General features: G+C 46.8%; 1 protein-coding gene across 1 annotated transcript in view; it reads left to right on the top strand.

The window, feature by feature from the left end:
* ADCY2 (adenylate cyclase 2) overlaps window positions 1-19554 on the top strand; it is a 3890318-nt gene that overhangs the window by 3526158 nt on the left and 344606 nt on the right. Inside the window, exon 18 of the mRNA XM_086965279.1 lies at window positions 7973-8157. Coding sequence (XP_086821405.1) covers window positions 7973-8157 — 185 coding nt within the window. The remainder of the gene's footprint in view (window positions 1-7972; window positions 8158-19554) is intronic.

Raw genomic sequence — 19554 nt, 5'->3', positions numbered from 1 at the left:
ACAAACTTAACCCACAAGCGGCCTAGGCACAGGACTGAAGCCGGGAGCGTTACTCGTATTTTTCAACTTTGAGTGTCACTGTGTTAATAACTGTGCTTTTTAAACCTACCTTACCTCGGCTAATTCCTGGGACAGTAAACCAAATCCTGGCAATCCCGCGCAGCGGATCTTAACGCTGTCGCGGACTTTGAACAAACAAACACTTGCTGACGCCATTGCCGGCGTGCACGGAGGCCACGCCCCTTCGAGGCCACGCCCCCCCTAGCGCCCTTCCCCTACCATTAAATATGTGCCTTTGGCGGAAGCGCAGCGGACGAGCGCAGCGGGCACGCCTAAGGCAAGCCCGTCTGCGCCTGTCCGCGCCAGGTCGAGCCTAGGGCCAGATACCCTGGAGCTTTCCACTCAATCAAGGCTATCATACTCCAGAGACTCTTGCTGCAACTGAACCAGCCCCTCCAGCCTTCTTGCACTAATATCCTTAAAGGTGAGAGTTCTTGTGCCCATTGCCCTCATTGCCCATTTAAACTCACTCCAGCAATGAAAAGTCAAGCACCCCTGACAATCATTAATATGGCCTTGTTAAATTGCAGATCTCTGCCCAAACATGCTCACGAAATCCATATGCTACTAGAAGAGGAGCAATTTGAGATTCTGTTTCTCACAGAGACATGGCGCACTCCAGACTCAGACTATGATGTGGTACAGGCGTTACCTCAGGGCTACCTTGTGCAACACTTGGACCGAGTGAAGGGAAGGGGAGGAGGGATAGCTATTATCCACAAGGACCAATTTTCATGTAGATTTCATGACAGCCCCCTATCGGACTGTGAAAATGTACATTTTAGCATCCAACTGACCCCATGTAACTCCCTTTCAGGAGCCCTCATCTACCGCCCACCAGGGGCTCTGGGTCAATTTTGTAGCTCACTCGTGGAATTCTCCACGGCCATGACTAGCACTCTGCCCAACTTGTTAATCTTAGGGGATCTCAATATCCATTTCGATAATAGGGATGATAATACCGCATCAGAATTGCTTTTAGACCTGGCTGCGCATCATCTCCATCTTCAGAGCGACCAACCTACGCATACTCTTGGACATTTACTCGATCCTATTCTATGTAACATCGATGTTCTTAAAATAAATGCTCCGATCCCTTTGCCTTGGTCAGATCACCTGCTCATCCCCTTTAGGTGAGAGATTCCGACCATCTCTCCTCCTAACCAACCTCCCGGTAGACCGGCTCGCCCCTGGGCCAAACTAGACACCGAAAAATGGAAGCAGGTCTTGGATCTCTCTAAGCCAAGCCATGCAACTGACCCCGTAATAGCGGATGCGGAGTTTTCTTCCTGGATTGAAAACTCTCTCAACACAATCCTCCCAAAAAAACCGTATCGGACATCCCGTAAAAAAACTTCTTCCCCATGGTTTACCCAGGAGACTCGCCTTCTGAAGAAGCTCTGTAAAAGGGCTGAAAGAGTGTGGCGGAAAGACTTCGACCCTAATAGCAAGAAGGATTATAGGCTGGCTATTCTTAACTACAAAAAAGCCCTGAAAAAGGCCCAAACTGCCTTTTTCCAAGAGAAAATTAGTGCTGCATCTTGCTCGTCGAGGGAGACTTTCCGAATTGTAAAACAACTTTTGAAAACCCCAGAGCTCACATGCTCGACTGACCTCTCGGACAACCATTGTGATAAGCTGGCCACGTATTTTGATCAAAAGATTCAAAATATTCTTCAGCAACTTCCGCCACTCACCCCTATGGACCCATCATCTATGTCCCTAATGCAGGCCCAGAACCTTAATACGAGACTCGACACATTCACTCCCATAAGAAAGGATACCCTGTCCCCCATTCTCCAATCTCTTAAGAGTGGCTCACCGTCTGACCCCGCCCCAGTTAAAATCTTAAAGCAGGTAGCATCTACCATTCTTGCACCAATGGTAAGCTTGATCAATGCCTCTCTAGCAGACGGAGTGGTGCCCCCTAGCTGGAAGAAGGCGAAGGTTAGAGCCCTACTTAAAAAACCCAACTTAGATCCCCTCAATCTATCCAACTTCAGGCCTATCTCTCTCCTCCCATGTATCAGCAAGATGACAGAAAAATTCATCAATGCCCAGCTGTCTAACTACCTTGAATCAAACGAACTACTCACATCTTCACAGACAGGCTTTCGTCCTGGCCAGGGTACTGAAACAGCGATGGTGACGGTGGTCGAGGAGGCCAGGAAGATCATGGATGCAGGAGGATCAGTGGCAGTGATCCTCCTGGACCTGAGCGCGGCCTTCGACACGGTCAACCACCAGATCCTGGCCCAGCGACTCAGAGATCTTGGGATCACAGGTGTCGCCCTGTCCTGGTTGAAATCGTTTCTCCATGACCGCTCATTCCAGGTGATAGAGGGTAGCTACACATCTAAAGAGACCCCTATACGTTGCGGAGTGCCACAGGGCTCCTCCTTGAGCCCCACGCTCTTCAACGTATATATGTCCCCTCTGGAAAAGATAGTCACCCCACATGGTATCAAACTCCTGACATATGCGGATGACACCCAGCTGGTTGTCTCTCTTTCTCAGCAGGAAAATCCTACCACCGACCTTTACTCCTGCCTGAGAGACATAGTCAGCTGGATGGACAGATCTCACTTGACTCAATAGTGACAAGACGGAGATACTGGTGATGGGGAATCAGTCCCATTTTCGTCCGGACTCTCTCTGGCCCCCATGCATGGGTAAGCCCCCAACCCCCGAATCCGAGATCAAAAGCCTCGGATTATGGTTGGACCAAAATCTCACCATGCATACCCAAGCAAGGAAAACGGCTGGAGTCTGCTATGGGCTCCTGCGCTCCGCCCGGAAAATTCTACCTCTGCTCCCTTTCCAATCAAGGAAACTCCTGATCCAGGGCCTCATTCTGTCAAGGTTGGATTATGGAAACGCACTGTATCTGGGCGCACCGCGGAAAGTAACAACTAAACTACAGGTAGTGCAGAATGCGGCCGCAACGATCCTTACCAACACCAAGAGTCGTTGCTCGGCCAAGCCGGCCATTAGAGCGCTGCACTGGCTGCCCGTCATGGAAAGAGTGCAGTTTAAGGCGCTCTGTCTAACGCACAAAATTCTCAACGGGAAAGCCCCTCCTATCTTCAAAGATCTGGTGACTCCATACACCACCTCCAGACCCCTCCGAACCTCTAACGCTCACCTAACTCTGCCACCTAAGATCAAGAGAGCACGATCAGGAGGTCGGCGTTTCTCCTACAACGCCTCCAAACTGTGGAACTCCCTCCTCCCTGATCTCCGCGCACAGCCCAACCTTCTGGCATTCCGAAAATTTCTGAAAACCTGGCTGTTCCCATAAGCTTCCCCTCTTGATTCCACCTGTACTTGTTCAGCGCTGGGACGCTTACGGGCAGCCATGCGCTCTAGAAATCTCCTAACATTTAACAACATTTAACATTTAACAGCAACTTGCGATTTAATGTCGTTCTCATCATGTCCACACCTTTGGAAATTTTCCACAAGTGGTGCATTTGCCACCTTGCATCTTATACGACTCCTGTGTTGTCAAATTCTGATGCGTAGTCTTTGTGTGGTTTATCCTATATAAATCATTTTGCAAGGACACATAATCACATAAATAACATTCTTGGTATTGCAGTTAGAAAATTCTGTTAAATTTTTTTTCACATTGTTGTGAACAAACTCCTTTGTTTCAATTGTGTATTTGCAAACACTGCGTTCTCCGCATTTGAAATATCCCACCAAATGTGTGGATCCCCACAGGTCGTTCAATGTTCAATTTGTCTTTGTAGGAGGAAGGCATGCCCTAACCAAGTGCTCTTTTATGTTCTCGCTTTTTTTTAAGGATAATTCATTTGTAGTTAGGGTATGCCAATGGCTTTTGATAATTTTTGTTTGAGTTCATTAGAAATTGTTGAAAAAGTGGTCACACACTATTTTGGCTGAGTTTTTTTAGTGTTAAGGGAGAGTAGTATCTCACGAGGGCTGTCCATTACCCTCTAAATGGATTTGGTGATTCTTTTGCGTGGATAACCAATGGCCAACAGTTTAGTCTTGAGCATTTCTGCTTCTTTGAAGAAATATGCTTTAAAAAAGAAATTTCTATGTATCCTAAGAAATGCTGCTTATGGAAGTGAGTCCCTCAGTGCCCTGAGATGAAAGCTTGAGTATGCTAGTAATGTGTTTCGTTCAGTGGGTTTGCGGTATAGGGTAGTTTACAGATGCCCATCATTGTCTTTTATCAGGGCAGTGAGCAGTGGCTGGGGACACAGTGGTGGCTCTGAGATGGAGGGGTCTGGTGCCAGCTTGAAGGTGAAACTCAAGTGCAGAGGTGGCAACTTGCTCCTGGTAGCACTTTCTGTAGTGTCCCTTGCTCGATGATTTGAGACAGGCACCTGAAGCATGGCTAAAGACAAGAATCCTAAACCTCCTAAAAAGGGCAAAAATGGACTGCTGCATGAAGGTGGTGAACACACAGCTAGAGCCAGAGACTGATGGCCTGGCTCTGCGGGATAATGCTGCCCTGTTGTCAGTGATAAAATACCTTTGAAACGCACTGGAGGGAAGGATTGGGGAGGTAAGGTCTGAAGTATCCCTCCTAAGACAAGACCTAAGGAATGTGTCTGAAAGGGTCATGACAGCAGAGAACAGAGAACAGGATCTCAGAGGTGGAGGACATAGTTCAGGGGCAGCAGAAGGAAGTCACAGGGCTCCATGCCATGACAAAAGAGTGAACGACGTGCAACACTGTGCAAGAAGGAACAATCTGCTCTTTGTGGGGTTATCACAGAAGGGAGAGGGGTCCTACATGGTGGCCTTTCTAGACAAATTGCTGAGAGCCTCCGTTATCCGATTACTTCTCATCCTGCTTTGTTATAGAGCGGGCTCACAAGGCAATGAGCACTAAACATCCCCGGAACTCCCCCACAACCAGTGATTTCTCGCTTTCTTAATTGTTTGCCCCGCAAGATGATCCTAACAGAAGTCTGGTGGCTGGTCGAAGTCCGCTATGAAAACACAAAAGTTATGGTCTAGCCAGATTCCTCCTGCAAGGTTCAAAAACAACTCTGCACCTTTGATTCTGTCAAGGTGAAGTTGAGAGCCCTCCAACTACAGTATATGTTGCTATTCCCCACAAAACTCAAGGTCCTCTTTGAGGTCAAGGCACACTTTTTTCACTCCCCATGTGCATGGAATGGACATGGTTGGAGGAGGGTCCACCCCGATGGCCAGTAGTAGGGGGAGAGGTCCAGCAGAGTGTTCCCTATACAAAGGGCGAGTTGAACTGGCTTGCAAAAAAAAAACTTAGCTGGGCAGAGTGCAGAGGGACACATCCCTGGGCATTTCGGCAAGGGATTGTTCTCTGAATCTGACAGGATGCACCGCTGTCTGCGGCAATTTCTAATCTGGAACAGATCCACTTGGGTCACATGTCCCTGGTAGGAGAGGTGAGTCCGAAATAGGATGGGCCTGGCAACTGAATGAAGACAACGAGCCAAGCCTGAGCTAATTAGAGTGACTTAATCATTTCCCTCCCCCCTGTGACTCTCAGTGACTTCTGAGAGTGTGTTTTTCCTTCCTTTCTTTTGATTGCTAATGCTATTTTGGGGTTATAGAGTTAAGCAGGAGGTAGACTACCGAACTCTCGTACTGCCTTCATGCATGATCTGGGTCTGATGATCTAGGTCAGTGCCAAGGGGAGCAAATGGTGGGGGATGAGGTATTGTTGTTTTTAAGAAGGGGGTAAGTTATGTTTTGCTATTTTTGGTTTTTCATTTAACAATGGTAAACAGTCATGATTTCATTCAAGATAGCGCATAGCCATACACGTGTGTGCTCTCCTGTAGCCCCCTGTTGCCATTCTGGCTCCTCTGGGTCAGTACAAGTGAGCCTGTGGAAGAAGGTCACACCATGCCCGCTGTCCACTTGGTGCCCCAGCATCACGCCGCTACTTTGCAAACGGGCAAGAGTTATTCAAATCTAGAGTTGCAACAGGGGCGGCCTTAGGCATGTGCAAGCTGTGCACCTACACAGGGCCACCAAACCCCAGGGGCCATCACGCCAATATATATCCTTAATATAATAATCCTCTGAGGATGGATACATATTTGCGTGGCGGCCCCTGGCAGGGATTTGGCGGCCTCCGACTCTGTTCCACTTTCAAACACCCTGACCCCCTCTACCCCTCTTCACTGGCCTCCGCGCTCCGCCCTACCCGGACCGCCTCTTCCAGGGTCCCCCACCTACGCTCCCTGCCCAGGGCCGCCATGAGCCTAGAGCCGCCCCTGGTTGCAAAGAGCATTTGTGCCCTTCATATAATAATGTATCGCACCAGTTCAGCCACCAGAAGATCATTATCGCCAAAGCCGGCCAGTCATGAGCGAGTGGCAGGGTTGATTCCCACGTCACTATAGCCGCACTGAAACTGTGTGAGGGACAGGGCCGGCTCTAGGGCAGTGCGACCTATGCCACCGCACCTAGTGCTGACTGTTCGAGGGGGGCGCCCTGCTTGGAAGTATTTTATAGTTTTAAAAGCACCTGCTGTTGCATTGGTGGCCTCCTCCAATTTTCATACAACAAGAACAATTTCAAGATAACTATGGTGATTAACGTTCTTCCTAGAGAGAAGGAGTTTTGTCTAGTGGAAGTTTCAACTCATTTTATGGTAGCACACAGGGTTATTATGCCTGCTGCAAAGAATGTGTACCATGCAGATATCAATGTGCATATAGTTTATATGGGTCAGTGCTTTTATCAGACAGATCCTTTTGTTACTAGTAGTGTAGATGTTAAAATCCTAACATGGAACAGTGGGCTAATAACTGTTAAAGAGCTGCATGCACACGCCAAAGTATAGATTACAGCATTATACGTTTTATCTCTGTCTTTCATTAATCTAATGTTGCAAAGTGTTCCTTTCGGTAAAAAAAATCTTTATTAATGAATGTAACCCCAAACCATGGGGTTATGTTTTAAATTCTGAGTCTGTGCTTCTCCAGACCAAGCACTCTTAAACTATACTATCTACCAATATGGAGGACATTCGACTCACCTTGTAGTCTTCTGGCTTATGAAACATTTCATGTACACTGATTTACACACCTATGATTGATTGTCTCTGTGTAATGTGTGTGTGATGTAAACTGCTCTGACACCCTACACTGGTATAGGAGGCGCTATATAACTAATTAAATACATCTGAGAGAGTGTGGTTATGGAGACTTGAGGGGGCACTGTTGAAGGGTGGTAGTGAGGAAGTCTATGGGAGGCACCAACAAACATTGTCGCACAGGGCTAAGGTCGGCCCTGGTGAGGGAGCTTGTGAAGGGGAATCCCAGGATGTCTGCTCCCCAGTCAGGAACCTAGCATAACCCCGGTTTAATGCACTTAGAGAATTTTTTAATGCAGAGTTGTTTTGCTCTTTTGGGCCTTTCAGAGAATAATGTACCATCCTATCCCCACCAATTAGTGCCATTATCTAAATGGGCAATAGAGAAACTTGCTGTTCATCATGCTTAGAAACAGAAAAAACTCTGTCATTAAATGCAATATAAAGTATATAGGTATATTAGTAGTAGTAATATTATATTTATTATTATTGTTACCAGCGTATAAGATGTCATACCTTCTTGCAACTTTATATATTGATTATTAAAGTTGCCATGTTACCAGCAGCCTTTTAGTGAGGAAACATGCAACTTTCAAATCTCTAACATAAATTGGTGGGTCATTTTAGAATTTCCGTTAAGTAAACAAGAATACATGTAAAACGTTGCAAACATTATAGTATATATGCAAGCATTGCTTACCGTGTGTTATTGACATGTACAGTCATATTTATATCAGGTGTTGTGTGGATATATTTAAGTTATTAGTTTGTAGCTTTCTTTCTTGCAGTAGTAAGACAGTTGCTAATGGTTTACTTTTGTGTTCTGTTTCCACTCCCCAGTATTTTATATACAGCTGCATCCTGGGATTTGTTTCATGCTCGGTTTTCCTGCGGATAAACTATGAGTTGAAAATGATAATCATGCTGATTGCGTTGGTGATTTACAATATAATCCTGCTACACACCCACTCCTCCATGCTGGAGGCATACAGCAGGTATCTGTATGCACAGATACCACTGAAAAGGTAGGTGCCTGGTCTGTAGGAAACTGGCAGAGATGCTGAGCTGTTGATGTTGGTTGTTTTTAAATGAATTACTGAGAAACTTTTTAATCATGCTCTAATTTATGTGTAATTTATATTTATTCTAAATTTGTATCCGATGGACTGCTGCTGTTTACTCCCTGTGATGTATTTGTATCTATGTATTTTTTTGATTTCTAATAATCGAATAAAAGTATTTTGACTGACTGACTGACTGTTGATGTCACTTGCAAATGGGCTTATTAACGCTGTTTTTAATCACGGCTACCACTTGGGAGGTCTCTTTGTATGTTTGAACAAAACGAATCATTGCATTACATAATTCATCAACAAATGGCTTCTTCTTGATGTCGTTATTAATGCACTTAGCAATTTTCAGTCAAGCTCAGGTGCATTATAATCGAGTAGGATGTGCAATAGAAAGTTCGAACGCCGCTCTCTTAATGGCCATATTAGTGCACTCAACATTGTGTATAGAGTGCTCAAAGTACACTGTCAACAGGTAAGCAATGCAAATGTATCGTGCTAACATTGCCCGCAAAACTCCAACTAAAATTTATATCATCCAAATGAAGGTAAAAAAATAGAACAAAACAAATGATAAATACGCAGTACAGGAATTAGATATATTTGGGTTGAACCGTGCTCACAACAGAATTAACCTTTACGAAACAACTCACACACAAACACAAAACCAACAGCAGGCATTAGATAAAACACTGCTACTACATCTAACATTGTGGATGTACGCCAGATAGTTGGGTGCTTTTTCACAACACCACTAACCACTAAGAAACTGCACACTCAGGCACACATTTACTAAACCTTTGCACCTCGTTTGCATCACAGAAGCGACAAGTACCCAATGCAAAGAGTGGTGGTGGGATTTGGAACAAAGAATGGCGGCAAGGCACAACTTACTGCACTCCCAAGTATCAACATTTTATACTGCCCGCCTCAAATGCCCAGCTGCCATGTGGTCATAAATCAAATGTTGTATTTGTGGTGGGATCTACTTTCCAACACGAATCCTGATATGCATAGGAAAGTTATCTAAAGTAAAGCAAAATTGTATGCACTAATTTACGTCCATGGGGTGCCATATTTTCGTAGATATGACACTGTTTTTCTCTCACATTTTGATACAATGCATTGCAGCAACTCTGGTTGCTGTGCTGTGTTACGCCAAGACTTAGTAAATATGCCCCACAATGTCCAGCAGAATGGATTAGAAAGAAAACTACATTTGCATGCACCCAATAGCACTTACATATACCATTTAGCTGGACCTGCTCAAAACAGCTCTACCCACCAAGAAATAATACTAAAAATATGCAACAGAACACGTGTGATAGAATAGTACACAAACATATAACATAGCACAGATATTCAAGTTTGTTGGGAAAGACCACACTCCCAACCTCACTCATCGTCTTGACATTTCACACACAAATCTGCAGTGCAACACATTCGAAAGAGCTTTAAACACACTTCCAAAACAAGCCAGATAGGCTGGTTGAAAGACGCCATGGATCCGTCATCCACTAACCACCTAATCCAGGGGCGGCCTTAGGCAAGCTTTGCACCTGCACAGGGCCACCAAACCCCAGGGGCCACCACGCCAATATAAATCCTTAATATAATAATCCTCTGAGGATGGATACATATTTGCATGGCGGCCCCGCACTGGGGTTTGGTGGCCTCCGGCTCTGTTCCACTTCCAAACACCCTGACCCACCCCCTCTTCACTGGCCTCCGCGCTTGTAGTGTAGTTCCTAGTTTCCCACTAGGCCCTGCGCATTGGAATAACATAAACAGTAGTATCGACGTAGAAGTGCGGATCTTCCAGGCCTCTACTGACTATGCTAAACTTAATTGGGTTTGTTACCAACTAGCTCAGAGGTCACTGGAAACTTTCTTCTCTGTATAGGAAGTGATCAGCTTCCCTGGCACAGACAAGAAGGGATTCAGCTTTCCAACAACCGTGCAACATGACAACTTTGCTCCTCAGATTAAGAGTCAATCTCTAGGGTCGTGTGAAACAATAGACAGGTATTTCACTCAGTCAGGTTAGTGCAGATTACTTTCACAATATGTAGAGACTAGAGAGACGGGCGTTTGTCAATAAAGGGTTAACATTTATTGAACAGTCTTTCTTCTCGTACAAGAGAAATGTATTGCCACAATTGCAAGACTTGTTATTATAAAAAGTACGTACAGTAAGATAAGGATTGCAAGATAATACTGTAAAAGCATTGATATGGTTTCTTAGCCATACAATGGTTTAAAAGTAATAAAACATATATACAGTCATATATACATTAGGCTAAAATACTCAACTGGTGCTTCTAACTACGCCTACCCCAGTGTGTCTGACCTAAGCCTAACACGTGGAAGGGGAGTAAGTAAGTAGCTTTAAGTTAAGTTGGTTTTGCCAAGGTTTGCTTCAAGAATTCTCTTCTAAGGGTTTAGTCAACACCATACCTCTGAATAGAATGATGGAGGTCTGGTATCTCCTTCAGGGGGAACTCGGTATCCCAGTCACCCGCGAGGGCAGACTAGAAACGCTGGAGCTGGATTTCTCTGCAGGAGAAAGGCAGCGTCTCTCTTCAGCGCGTCGAGGAGGAGGAGGGGGGACAGCGTCCGCGGGCAGCTTGGCATCTGCTGGGCTCTTCGCAGAGGGACGGCTGTTCAGCTCCTAAGCTCACCACACCATCGTTCGCGCTTTAGCAACAGCAGCTGGGCAGCATCAGCGTACTGCATACAGCATACAACAGCAATTGGACACCAGCAATTGCTTAAGGCAACGTTGGTAGTATTTATACCTGAAAGGTGCCTTGTTTGACGCAAGTTTGCTGGACATAAGACGTCAATTAAAGATGTCACTAGGAAGTGATAGCTATCAGTTGCTCATTAGAGTTCCATTACTAATCAAAACACAGCAAGCGGGGATTTCCAGGTTTGCTGAGTTTTTATCTTGTTGAAGAACTCGGAGTGTTAATCCAGGAATATCAGATAGTGACTTCTGCTCTGTCATTGCACTAATTGGTTGCAAAGGAAGTGGCAGAGAACTATTCTGGAATGTGTCTCTGTTCGTGTGAGGCCAGAGATGACTTTCTGAATATCGCACTTGAACGGTTTTGTCAATATAGGGAATAAATGGATTTATAGCCGAATAGGGGCATAAGGTCACAGTATCGATCAGGAAACTAGATAAACACGCAACACGCTCGGCCCCGCCCATACCCCTTCTTCCGGGGCCCCCTACCAATGCTGCCTGCCCAGGGCCGCCATGAGCCTAGAGCCGCCCCTGCCTAATCCAGTTACGACCCTTACACACTGCATGTTGGGAAACGCCCACGCCAAATAATGTATTCAGAACCCAATCATCTGGTTAACCACACTCTAAATGAGTACCAGATTTAGAAAGATCTCCACCCTCAAACAGTCTTTCTCTCGAAGTGCTCCCTCTCGCTGCACTTCAGATTAGCTATGTCAACCTTTGCTTTTGAGAAGGACCTCAAACCATAAGATCTTTAAGATAATATATGGGTTGTGTCTGACACCTGAATCAGACTATCCAGAGTGCATGCTGAATGCCACGTCCATCTGTATCACTGAATTGTAAATCCTGTTGATATTGTAAATTACCTTTAGCCACCTGTTCTATATTTGATTCCACAACATTTTGCCCCCTTATGTGCAGTTCTCAATGAGTAATATCAGGAATATAAAATAATATTACATATGTAAACCCACCAGTCAGTCGATCAATCAGTAAGGTATATATACTGAAAACCGTAAAAGAACCACAAATTAAGCACTGGTGACACAGCCCCATAAACAAACCAGACTCTTTGAAACCAAGGTTGGAGTGTGCATAGACTCCATTTTAACTGAAAGGTCAATGCTGATAAAAGATTATGCGCTGTACAAATAAATCTTTCAGAAAAGGGGGTGGTGATGGACAGAGTTTCTGAATAAAGCAGAATACTCCTACCCAGTCAACAGATCAGGGCTTGATCCATCACCGTTTTTTAGCTCACTGCACCATCCCAGCTGATGCACCATCCCAGCTGGTGCAGTGAGCAAGGGACTCATGTCTGAGTATACCCTTCCACGCTTATGGTGGGCAAAACGATTCAGAAAAGGGGGTGGTGATGGACAGAGTTTCTGAGTAAAGCAGAATACTCATAGCACCATCAGGATTCAAGCAAGCCGGGCCGAAGACGGCTGTAATGCCAGAAACCGGTCCCCGGAAGCTTGTTTCCTTCCCAGTAAAAGAATTGGCTTGGTAGTTTGGTCTGCCCTGTTCCCATGATGCACTGGGCCAGGGACAGACTAATTTGCATGTAGCCAGGTTCTGAGCTGGGATGGTGCAGTGAGCTAAAAAACGGTGATGGATCAAGCCCTGATCTGTTGACTGGGTATGAGTGTTCTGTTTAATTCAGATACTCTGTCCATCACCACCCCCTTTTCTGAATCGTACAAATAAATCTAGCATAACATGAGAGCTAACTGATCACTATTGTATGAAATGGAAAATGTTACATGCTAAACGAGCAAAAATTTGACAAGCATACATTTATGAGTCCAACTTCTTTACTGCTTCAAGTTGTAATTCAACACAGAGACAGCAAGAGTGAGGGGTAAAACGGAATAAGACTTAAGGCACATTGACTCTTGTATTTTAAAATCCGAGTAAACTGTAGGTTTGCATTTCAAAGAGTCTGCATCATTCACAAAGAAGAGAACACTGGAACTGTTACAGAATCTTAAAACATGGGAAGTAGTGTTTCCCAATAGAATTTGATAGCTGGAGGGAATGTTATAGTTGTTTTGCTGTAATGGGATCTTAAAGTGACATTGTGTTATTGAATTCAGATTCACACACTCATTGATCAAACTCGTGTAATAGAAATTCATCAAAATATTGTGGTGTTCGGAAAGTGTGTGGCTATATGTGAATATGTTCAGGCTCACAGAAACCCCTTTTCACACTAGCCAATATCTTACTGACTAAATGCTTCAGAACTAGTCATGCAACAGGGATCTCAGTGAATTGCCAGGACCCTAAAATAGCTCTATAGTCTGTACCAGCCAGGCTAGTAGAAGGATAAATCACTCTGAAAGGCACTTTATGAGTTGTTGGTTCAGGACGCCAATCTGGGTAGTATTATCCTGCTAACTACAGGAGTACCTTCTTCTAACATTAGCATGACCATCCAACGTTTGGTCCACGTTAAGCAGCAATGAATTGTGATCAACTATGAATGGAGGAATTCCTCTACTCACCGTAATTATGAGAGATATCTGGACAGCATTCAACTTTGAGTTGGGACACAAGATTTGCAAATTCCAGTTGATCGTGCCTCGGCAGGCCGGCTCTTCTGCTCTGTCTATCTGACTTGAAACTCTCTCACATCAGTAACAAAACAGGATAGGGGCTACAGAGGTACATCTGCAACCACAGGAATTGTGACAACGTTGAGGTAATGTCCAAGTCCTTCCGAACTGTTAGCTCATGTCTGATGGAGATTTTTGTGAGGCCCCTCTTGAAGATCCATGCATATTGTTGTAGACTTTTCGGACAGGACCTGGAGTACTCTGGTTGTCAGGGATGTAGTTGCTCAAAGAGACAAGGATCTGAAGAAGCATAGAACTAGGTGGGACACCAGACTGCCTCCAAAATCTCTATGGTGCAGATTTACTTAAGTTTTCATGACATGCAGCACTAAATGAAAAGCAGAGAGCAGACCAGCACCATACCTATGAAGATAAGGTGCTCCTGCTCTCTCCCACAGTGCTGGCACACTTTAGGTTGCCTTGTGTCCACATGCACACAACCTTGCACCACAGTGCAAGGGTGTGTGAGAGATGCCAAGCATAGTTTTTGTACAGGAAAGAAACATTACTTTTCTCCAACGTTACACCTGCCTCAAAGAGGCATAATTAATATATGGGTAGTTGCATGGAAAAGCCCTTGTACCACACATGTTCTCCCAATTGAACTAAAGTAGTGAAATGTAGCACGTAGAACTACTTTGCGTTACTTAAAGGCTACTTTCCAATTCCAACAAAACAATTTGCAGCGGTTTGTGTCCTTTTTAGAATGCAAATCTCGCATAAAGTAAAAGTAAATCTGCTCATGTGTTTCCTATCTGCTGAGTTTTTGGGAGACTTCTACGTGCAATCTTATATAACTATGTCCTAGATACGGCTTGTGACAGCAGCTATACTGGATAGAGGTTTCCTACACTACCTAGGCCCTAATAAGTCTTCATTATGGGGAGAGATGATATCTCCCTCTGCACGTTTGAAAGAAAGTGTGCCACAGTAATACCAGAATCTGTAATATAGAGAAAAATGTTCTCCTTGACCCTGGTGACTTTTGCACTGGCTGCACGATAACAACAAGCAGCTGTTGACTCAGAACCTGAAAATAGGTTAAACAACCATGGTTCTTCTTCTTTTTAATTTAAAAATCTTATTGACTCAAGTTTGGTAACAAATTTTGATATGGGTTTGTGAATTTAGAGATTTTACAATAGTATTGCCTGGCGATGTGTTTGTCTCTGATCAACCTGTTGCCTCTGTATCCGGATCGGAAATCTACCAGAGCCGTAGGGATAGTGTATAGGTTTGTGGAAGAGGAACGAGACATACCTCAACGGAGAGACCCTCGAGCGAGGGTTCCTCGAGTTCTAATCCTCCTGCGTCTCTGACAACCAGGAGTCCTTCTTCTTTGTTTCCCCTGCAGGCACGCAACCATCGGAACCAACCCAGACTCATCCCGGAAACGGAACCTCCCGAGCGCCTTGACCCCGGAAGTCCCGAACCGGAAGCCGCCTACCGGGAAACCGGAAGTCCCACCTCCATCTCAGGGCCAGGAACTATAAAGGACGCCGAAGAAGAGAGGAGAACGTTCCCGATAGCCGACTCGTGGCAGGAGACAGCGCACAGAGAACCATCGAGAGAGAGAGAGAGGAGTACGAGGATCGAAGACGGAGAGTTGGAGGACGTCTGGACCGAGGAGTGGTGGAGTCCTCAGGAGGTGGCTGGAGAGCGGCCGTAACTCGCGGGAGAGTTACGGCGGGGCACGTGAGTACCGTGTTACCGTCTCCGTGTACCCCCTTTGTAGAAACCTGTAGATATTTGTATAGAGTTCGATCTCACTGTTAGAGCACCTCTGCACTGTATATAAACTAAATTTAGAGACACTTCACTAGTCAATCTTGTATAATATTCCCTACACCCCCCCCCCTTTCACCAGCGCACCTCCCTTCTACCCTCTCCCGCCTCTTTTCCCCCCCCCTCTCTGCATCCCTATCCGCCCCACCCTCACGGTTCTCTCTTTTCCCCGCACGCCCCGGTGTTGGTAACGGTACCAGAGAAGTCTTTACCAAAGGACTAACCCCTGCTTCTCTATTTTTCCCTCCGAGGTCATCCCAACGCCCGGAAGACGTGAAGACCTCTGGAAGATCCCCTGGACCACGTACCGCTGGGAGGCGACCCAAGCTACACCCCGGAGTTCTTTGTGTATATGCACCCGTACTTTTGTCAAAGAGAACAATAAAAGAGCTACCATAGCACAATATATACGGCCTCCACGCCTGTTATTCCGGCCCGCAGCAACCCACAGTCCACACCTGGTGTCAGAAGTGGGATCCGGAAGCATGGAGGCCGCCGTGAAGCAACTCGCTGAAAGCCAGGAACTCCTAGGGAAGATGATGGAGCGGTTTCTTAAAACCGCTGAGGATGACCGTGGCCAGCTGCACGATGTCCTGAAAGACCAGGGCACCTCTCAAGATCGAGCCCTTGGGAAGCTCGTGGACGTCATGGGGCAATCGAGACCAGCAACTACCCTGCCCTCGGTGGTATTACAGAAGTACGTTCCAGGAGAGGATCCGGACTTCTTCTTTACGAACTTTGAGCGCTTGGCTGAGACCGCTGCTTGGCCCGTTGACCGATGGAGCCACTACCTTGGGCCACTGCTGACGGGCGAACTCCAAGCGGCGTACCAACAGGCCAATATTCAAGGGCAGACCCCGTACCAGGACATAAAAACGTGCATCCTTGAGCGACTTGGGATCGACGACGAGACATACAGGACAAAGCTGCGGCAAGTACGGGAAGGACCGCAGGAAACCCCCAGGGCCTTGTCGTTCCGCATCCAAGACCTCACCAACCGCTGGCTGAAGCCCGCCACCTCCACCAAAGACGAAATCCTTGCAAAAATTTATTTGGAACAGTTTTTGGCCTCCCTGCACCCCGCTACGCAGAAGTGGGTCCGTCAGCACTCGAGACTCACGTTAGATACCGCAGTTGAAATCGCCAGTGCTTTTAGCCGGGCACAGGACATTCAGAAGAAGGACGAACATCCTTCACGAACAGTCCATGGAAGCCATCCTCGACCCCCGAGGCCGTTAGCACCCCGAAAACCGGAGCCTATTCCTTTTGTTCCCTTCCCGGTGACCCCAAGACCAAGTCTTCCTGGCCCTCAATGCTACCATTGTGGGGGTTATGGACATATTGCGAGGTTCTGCCCTCAAAAGGAAGAACCGATGGAGGTCGGCCTTACTCGGAACTATGTATGTCTCACCCAGGAGGCTAGTCCACCTCCCTTCCGATGTCCGGTAAGGATCGACGGACATCCAATGATGGCCTTAGCTGACTCAGGTTGTCGGCAAAGTGTGATACGACCGCAAGAAATGCCCAACCCTCTGGGGCCGATGACTGGCACCGTAGACATCCAATGTGTACACGGTGATACCCGGAGATATCCCACCACCCGAGTACAGGTACAACAGTACTCGGGAGAACGTAGTCCCCTTAATGTGGGACTAGTACCCAACCTGCCGGAACAGGTAATCTTGGGCAGTGATTACCACGGACTTCCCCGACTGTTACACGACGCCACCAACTCCTTGGAGAAATGGTGGTCTGAGGCTCCTTATTCCCGTAATCCTCCTCCGGTAGAGCCCGCAACCAAGGCTCCGAAGACAAAAGGGCAAAAGAAGAAAGAGAAAAGGAGCTACGCCGCTGCCTATCCTGTGCAGGTGGAACCGCATCCCTGGGAAAATGACCGAGAGTTCCGTGCAGCACAACAAGAAGACCCAGTACTACAGGACGCCTGGGGACGAGCCCTTGATAATGAGGATCCCTTGCACGTATGTCCCTATTTCTTTAAACGAAACGGTCTATTGTATAGGAAAGGTGGACCCCAACAAGAATCCCAGCTGCTCGTTCCAGGTCCCTTTCGTGAGAAGGTACTGTTCTTAGCACATAGCCATTTGTTAGGAGGCCATTTCGGGGACGAGAAAACCGGACAAACGATACTGGAGAAATTCTATTGGCCGGGCATACATAAACAAGTGAGTCAATACTGCAAAGAGTGTCCGGTATGTCAAAAGAACAGTCGATACCGGCCTCCAAGAGTCCCCCTTCAGCCACTCCCCCTTATTGATGTCCCTTTCACCAGGGTGGGGATGGACCTGATAGGCCCCATGTTGCCCTCGAAAAGTGGATGTCGGTATGCTCTCGTTCTCGTGGACTACGCCACTCGGTTCCCTGAAGCCATCCCGTTAAAGCATCCCACCACTCAGAACATTGCAAGAGCCCTGGTAACCATCTTCACCCGAGTGGGTTTTCCCCGAGAGATTTTAACAGACCAGGGTACCCCATTTGTTTCGTCTCTCATGCGTCAGGTGTGTTCACAACTGGGCATAAAACAAATAAGAACTTCTGCCTATCACCCCCAGACCGACGGACTTGTAGAGCGGTACAACGCGACTCTAAAGACCACTCTCAAGAAGTTGCTGGGACTAGAAAGCCGTCGCTGGGAGGAAATGCTTCCTTTGGCCCTTTTCGCTATCCGCTGCAAGGTCCAGAGCAGCACAGGGTACTCCCCCTATGAACTCCTCTACGGAAGACCCCCGAGAACCCTCCTAGATATGGCTCGGGAAGCCTGGGAAGCCGAGCCTGACCGTACCCGACCCCTGCCGGAATATGTTGCCAACCTTAAAACTCATCTGGGCCAAATTAGGGAAATAGTGAGGCAGAACCTATTGACCGCCCAAGCCACGCAAAAACGGCAATATGACAGGGGAGCCAAACCCAGAACCTTTGTTCCCGGAGACCTAGTGCTTCTTCTTATACCCTCATCCGACCACAAACTACTCGGACAATGGCAGGGCCCTTATCCGGTGACGAAACAGGTAACCCCTGTTACATATGAGATTGAACTAGATCCTGTCCGTAAACAGAGGCAAATCTACCACATAAATTTGCTCAAGAAATGGGAGGGGCCTCAACCCGTGCTCTCCAGCATGCTCAACCCAGGGGATCCGCTCTTCATAAACTGTGTTGACCCGGAACTTCCGCCAAACAAACGACAAGACCTCAGGAAAATCTTATCCCCCATACAAAAGGTGTTTTCCACTTCTCCGGGACACACCACAGTCATCGAACATGCGATCCGTACAGAACCTGGAAAAGTCGTGAGACAACGTCCCTACCGCGTCCCAGAGGCCCGCCGCAAAGTCATCCAAGAGGAAGTACAAGAAATGATGAAAATGGGTATTATCGAGCCATCCGTTAGTTGTTGGAACTCACCCATCGTGCTTGTTCCGAAACCCGATGGCTCCACAAGATTTTGTATTGACTTCCGGGAAGTCAATAAAGTATCATGTTTCGACACGTATCCACTACCCCGAGTAGATGAAATGATAGAGCGCATTGGACGGGCTCGCTATATCAGTACGCTGGATCTCTGTAAGGGATACTGGCAGATCCCCATGAAGAGCGAAGATAAAAAGAAAACGGCGTTCTCTACGCCGGACGGACTATTCCAGTTTCGAGTTATGCCCTTCGGGCTTCACGGGGCCCCAGCAACCTTTCAACGGGCTATGAACATTGTCCTGCAACCACATGCCCAATACGCAGGAGCTTATCTTGACGATATAGTCATTTATAGCAATGACTGGCCTGAACACCTGTCCCATCTCGAAAGAGTAATCACTTCCCTGGGTGAATATGGGTTCACCATTAACCCTGCTAAAACTACTCTGGCGGCCCAAACCGTGAAGTACCTGGGTTACCTCCTCGGGAAGGGGGTCATACGACCTCAAGATAACAAAATAAAAGCCATTCAGTCCATACCCTTCCCCCAAACCAAAAAGGACCTCCGGGCCTTCCTTGGGCTTTTAGGATACTATCGGAGGTTCATCCCAAACTTTTCTCAGACTGCAGTACCCCTGACCGATCTCCTGAAGAAAACCCCTGGAACAGAAACCCTACTACGACAACCCTCCCCTCAAATGTTGACGGCTTTTCAGAACCTGAAAAATGCACTGTTGTCCGAGCCAGTTCTCATCAGTC

Source organism: Lissotriton vulgaris, chromosome 4_1, assembly GCF_964263255.1.
Source record: "Lissotriton vulgaris chromosome 4_1, aLisVul1.2, whole genome shotgun sequence".
In the NCBI taxonomy this organism is placed as follows: Eukaryota; Metazoa; Chordata; class Amphibia; order Caudata; family Salamandridae; genus Lissotriton; species Lissotriton vulgaris.
The sequence above is the reverse complement of the archived record's forward strand: the minus strand, read 5'-3'. Positions and strand labels throughout refer to the sequence as shown.